A 6,000-nucleotide genomic window follows, 5' to 3' on the forward strand; every position below is an offset into this window, starting at 1 on the left:
ACTGTGAAGCAAAATACTTCTTTTTCCAGAACCACATCCTCAGGGCCCTATGTGTTCTTTGAGGTCAGTCTCATTTCACAGATGAGAAGATGAAGGGCCTACGAGGTAATATTTTTTTTCATATATCACTGATTTTCCCAGTAATACACAGTCAGTGACTGACATGGTCATGGACAGCTTTCCCAGTCGTGTTCTTGGGCTCTCCCTTCTAGAGTTTTCTGTACTGTTTCTTCTACATGTTGACTTAAGAAATGAAGAACTCAGGAAACTAAACCTGGAAACTGTTCTCACAACTGCTTGAATTTTATTCCTTGTTCACTGAGGTTTCTGTTATCCTCTTTCTTAGGCTGACACAGGCAAGAATTTAGTCACACTCCCCAACACAACTGCCACTGCAATTCTGTGCAGTGACGAGACCATCTGGCTGGAACCTGAGGTTCTCTTTTCAGGGCCTCGCCAAGGTGAGATGGTATAGGAAAAAACTTCACATGTGAGAGAACAAAATGTTCCACTCAAAGAAAGTGAGTTTTCCTAAGCATGTATTTTATTTTGTAGCATTTGAGTTTCCTCAAATCAATTACCAGAAGTATGGTGGGAAACCTTACACATATGCATATGGACTTGGCTTGAATCACTTTGTTCCAGACAGGGTAATTAATCCCTCTTCCTAACATTTGAACAGTACTTTGAATCATATGTTAGTCAAGTAAAGCATATTGACTGATTTTTCTTTCTTATAAGCAGCTCTGTAAGCTGAACGTCAAAACTAAAGAAACCTGGGTATGGCAAGAGCCTGATTCATACCCCTCAGAACCTATCTTTGTTTCTCACCCAGATGCCTTGGAGGAAGATGACGGTAATGAGAGTAATAGATGTGTCTGAACCCTCTCTTCTCATTGGAGTTCATATAGTTAATTCACTAGGAGAGGACATATGTTGATTATTTCCAAATGTTCAGAAATAATCCTTCCTGCTATTGAATAGGACAGCACTAAAGAATGTAAATGTGTTTGAAGATAAGTTTTATCTTATGGTCAGATTTCATTAGGTACTGTTGGAAAAATACTTAGAGCATCATCGGGTGTCACAACAGAATATCAGTATCTGCTCTAGATGGAGGCGAGAAGGAAGAAGGAGCAGCATGTTATCTAAGTTTTGCCTTTCCTGACCTAGATACATTTCTGAAAAGAAATAGGGTTCTAAGGAGGGAAACTGAATATTCTAACTGATCCAAGAGAATTGGGGCTTTGAGATTCTAGTTTTGGTTTTTCTTTTTAGTAAACTGGGGCTAGAAGGGGATCTAGAGCAACAGTCTATAAAACAGCAATTCAGATACACTCAACTACAAAGCTGGGACAGTGGGGTAGGTTATACTTTCCGGGATTAAAATATGGGAGACCGCAGAGAAATGAATAGAATAAAGAGTTGTAGAGCTGTTTTACACTAAGTGATTTTACATTTCCAGTGCATCCAGTCAAAACTGCAAAAAGTGTGTTCCTATTTTGTTTGATGGAAAGCATCCAAGCTAGGTCTTGGAAATTGTAGAAATAATGTACCTTACTGTTTTCAAAGTCTTTAAGAAGTCTTTTTAAAAAGTCACAACATTTTTTGCAGTAAGTAGAGCAGGTGTTAAATCTTATGACACAAATAAAAACACAGAAACATTCATTAAATAAGAATTCAATGAATATTCACTGTGTTCTAACCACTGTGGTAGGCTATCGGGATACAATGGCGGGCAAGAAGGACACTGTCACTTCCTTCCTGGAGCTTATAGTCTAGGGGACTTGAAAAATTTAACATCCCTCTCATGGTTGCCACGGGCTTTGCTGGTAGCTCAGGCGGTAAAGAATCTGCCTGCAATGCAAGAGAGTACTCTTGCTTGGAGAATTCCATGGACAGAGGAACCTGGCAGCCTACAGTCCATGGGGTTGCAAAGAGCCAGACACGACTGAGCAACTAACACTTTCACTTTCATGGTTGCCACACGGCCAGGTGGCAGAAGAGTCAGAACACGCTATCAGGTCATCTGGTTTTCTTTATTTGTGAGTGTAATGTCTCCTGTAGTATTTCAATGACATTTAATCTATGGCTCTGGGCTTTTTTTTTTTTTTAATTCAACACTGCCTTATTAACTTCTCATTAACAGGTGTAGTTCTGAGTGTGGTGGTGAGCCCTGGGGCAGGACAAAAGCCTGCTTATCTTCTGATTCTGAATGCCAAGGACTTGAGTGAAGTTGCCAGGGCTGAAGTGGAAATTAACATTCCTGTCACTTTTCATGGACTGTTCAAAAAATCCTGAGCACATTCTAGCATGACATGTTTCTGGTAACAAAACACAGAAAAACACAGTCAGGTCTGCAATCAAATTCTGTTTAGCTTTAGCCTACTGTCTGTAAGGGTTTTTAACTTGCAGATGCACACAGTTTTGCAGTATTTTACAGAAAGCACAGAGTTGAGTAAGGAATTCCTTTTTAAAAAGTGCTTATTTAGATAATCATACTTTGTGAGACAGGTACATCATAACTAAAAACTCTTTATATATTTACAATCAAATAGAAAATGAATGTGGATTTATTAAACTGTTTTTCATTCCTATTATAAAAGTGTATTTTAGGCACCTATCTGCTCCTATTACTTTTTAACATTTAAAAGCCAAAGTCGTCTACAGCTGATGTGTATGTGGCTTTGCTGTGTCAAGGCAGCATCTTGGAAAAAGACTTAGTTACTAAATGTCAAATCAAACTTCTTCTCAAACCAGGGTCTTTGATCTAAGACAATCATTGTAATTGTATGCACATATGTATTATTGTTCAAGGATTCTCATGGTTTAAACTTTAATATTTCCATTTAGTATAGGCAATTATTACTTTTTCTGATTTCACAGTGAGGCAGCCTGTCTCTAATTCACTGAGGGCTCTCAACCAAATAACTTCTCAGAGATTATGTTATCTATTAGAAACTTACATAACATCAAAGCAATTACATATAGTAGTGGCTGTAATTTTTTTGAAAAAATAGCATAAAATACTTACAAACATAATTGCTGTTTAAAATCAGATTATGGGGATAATAATGTGGGGGGGTTATACTTTGTTGCCTTTTCTGCTTAATTACGTTTAAGCACAGTGCACCTGACTGAAGAGAAAGTGAAAAAAGAGAAAATACTGTCATTAACACTCAGATATGAATATATTTAAGCACTTTTGTTTTTAAAATTATTCTTTTCTGAGATATATGTTGCAAAAAAAATGAAGATTGAAAAAAATTTTTTATTCTATATCTTAATCCTGTTTGACTAAGTAAAAACAGCTTGAAGGAACAGACTGACTAGGGTACTTGATGCATCCATTTGATTTCTTTATTTAGATAAAATGCAAACTCATTTTTTAAGATTATAAGTACTCATTAAAATATACTTTTCAAAGAAAATCTAAAATTGCAAAAAAGCAGAAATTATAAAGTAAAATCATGCAGAGCTCATCTAAGCATAACTACTGGCCTTTCCCATCATTTCCCATGTGTGGCTTTTTTAATGTAATCATTATTTCTTTGGGAGTAATTCCTATCTCAAAAATATCTCAAAAAAATAAAAAGAAAAATGCCATAAAATAACATGGAATATGTGACTGTAGATAAACATCAATCTGCTGGATTTTGTCTCTAGATATGGCACATGAACTTAATTCCACAAAGAAAGCTATTCATACATTTATTTTTAAAATGCAGAAAATAAATTGCTGAATAATTACCAAGTTTTGTGCTTATTTAAGTCTTTAAATGTAAGAGAATTCCTAATACTGTCACTTCCCACACTTGCCAGTCAGCTCCTGCCTTCTTCCCATTCCTTTTCCACAGGAAAGTCTGGCAGTTCTTTGTGCCTGCTTCTCCAGTTGGAAGATCCCACTTTGAGCTCTGTGCTCTGTGAAGATAGCCACAGTGTTAAGAAGGGAGACAGGAACATCTGACTAAAGGAGCATTCTGTCAATACCTTTTCACCAATTGGACTGTCTATATAGTCATTGCTGATATTATACCAAAAAGACTTAGGAGCTGCTTTACAAGTGCAAAGATAGAACATGAGTTTTAAAAACTTAAATTAGGATAAGGAAGATTTACGTCAAGCAGGAAGAATTAACTCAGAAATTCAGACTGAAAAAATTAAGTAACCTGATTTCTAAGAATCAAAGGTATTCATCTGGAGGAATCTAGAGAATCATGTCCCATTCATAAACACATAAATCTGTTTTAAGGGGAAAATTCAAATTGAATTAAGATAAATAAACCTATTAGTAAGTACCTACTTTTAAAATAAGTTGTTTGAAGTCAGCTTTTTTCCATTTCAGCACCCTATTTGTCATAGCCAAGGAGAAATAATAACATCTTCGAGAATATAAAAAAATAATTAGTAACTGATAATTGCCTCATGACAATCTAGACAGAGTTCCTATCAGTCAACTCAGTTCAGTCGCTCAGTCGTGTCCGACTCTTTGTAACCCCATGGACTGCAGCATGCCAGATTTCCCTGTCCATCACCAACTCCCGGAGCTTGCTCAAATTTATGTCATCAAGTTAGTGATACTATCCAACATCTCATCCTCTGTCATCCCGTTCTCTTGCCTTCAGTCTTTCCCAGCATCAGAATCTTTTCCAATGAGTCAGTTCTTTGCATCAGGTGGCCAAAGTATTGGAGCTTCAGTTTCAGCATCAGTCCTTCCAATGAATATTCAGGACTGATTTCCTTTAGGATTAACTGGCTTGATCTCCTTGTTTTCCTCAAGGGACTCTCAAGAGTCTTCTCCAACACCACAGTTCAAAAGCATCACTTCTTTGGTGCTCAGCTTTCTTTATAGTCCAACTCTCACATCCACACATGACTATTGGAAAAACCATAGCTTTGACTATATGGACTTTTCTTGGTAAAGTAATGTCTCTGCTTTTTAGAGTTCCTATACTATATTCTAAACCAAAAAAATCAACAGGCAGCAAAGCCAGCCTACATTCCAAGAATTCTGTGGCAGTTTTATTCTATCATCTACAATCTGGCTGAAGAATAAAATGCAGTGCTTTCTTCTGTAAACAGATAAGAGTGATCAATGATTAGGATTAAGAGAAAATGTCTCCTAAAGGATCCCTTAAAGGGAAGTCACTCAGTCGTGTCTGACTCTTTGCGACCCCATGGACTGTAGCCCACCAGGCTCCTCCATCCATGGGATTTTCCAGGCAAGAGTACTGGAGTGGGTTGCCATACCAAATCAGTCTCAATGGGAAAATAATCTCTGAAAAACAGGAGAAAAGGAAACTTATACTCATTGAGTGCCTTTTACTTTTACAGAAAAGGGGAAATTACTCCAAATATTATACCCACCATGACACTATCTTCACCTTTTTAAAGATCAGGAAGGGGAGGTCAAGTAACTTTTCTAATAGTCACAAAACTTCAACTGAAATCTAAGCCTATCCACTAAAAGCCTAACCCTAAAATTAAGCCTTCCATTAAAAATTAGGTTTCTGATGCTTTCTAAAATATTTCTACTAATTTAAATTTTATTTCAAATACAACCACTGTCATACTACTCAGTCATCAAAGCTGGGGGCAACATCATACAGAGTGAAGTAAGCCAGAAAGATAAAGACCAATACAGTATACTAACGCATATATATGGAATTTAGAAAGATGGTAACGATAACCCTATATGCAAAACAGAAAAAGAGACACAGATGTACAGAACAGAATTTTGGACTCTGTGGGAGAAGGCGAGGGTGGGATGTTTCGAGAGAACAGCATTGAAACATGTATATTATCTAGGGTGAAAACAGATCACCAGCCCAGGCTGGATGCATGAGACAAGTGCTCGGGCCTGGTGCACTGGGAAGACCCAGAGGAATCGGGTGGAGAGGGAGGTGGGAGAGGGGATCCGGATGGGGAATACATGTAAATCCATGGCTGATTCACGTCAATGTATGACAAAAACCACTACAATATTGTAAAGTAATTAGC

General features: G+C 37.2%; 1 protein-coding gene across 1 annotated transcript in view; it reads left to right on the plus strand.

Annotated features, from left to right (window-relative positions):
- RPE65 (retinoid isomerohydrolase RPE65) overlaps positions 1–3,495 on the plus strand; it is a 42,091-nt gene extending 38,596 nt beyond the window's left edge. The window contains exons 11-14 of the mRNA XM_061121642.1: positions 347–461; positions 556–650; positions 745–856; positions 2,150–3,495. Of these exons, the coding sequence (XP_060977625.1) occupies positions 347–461; positions 556–650; positions 745–856; positions 2,150–2,301 (474 nt within the window). The 3' untranslated portion in view covers positions 2,302–3,495. The remainder of the gene's footprint in view (positions 1–346; positions 462–555; positions 651–744; positions 857–2,149) is intronic.
- The last annotated feature ends 2,505 nt before the right edge of the window (positions 3,496–6,000 follow it).

This window comes from Dama dama, chromosome 20, assembly GCF_033118175.1.
Source record: "Dama dama isolate Ldn47 chromosome 20, ASM3311817v1, whole genome shotgun sequence".
In the NCBI taxonomy this organism is placed as follows: domain Eukaryota; kingdom Metazoa; phylum Chordata; class Mammalia; order Artiodactyla; family Cervidae; genus Dama; species Dama dama.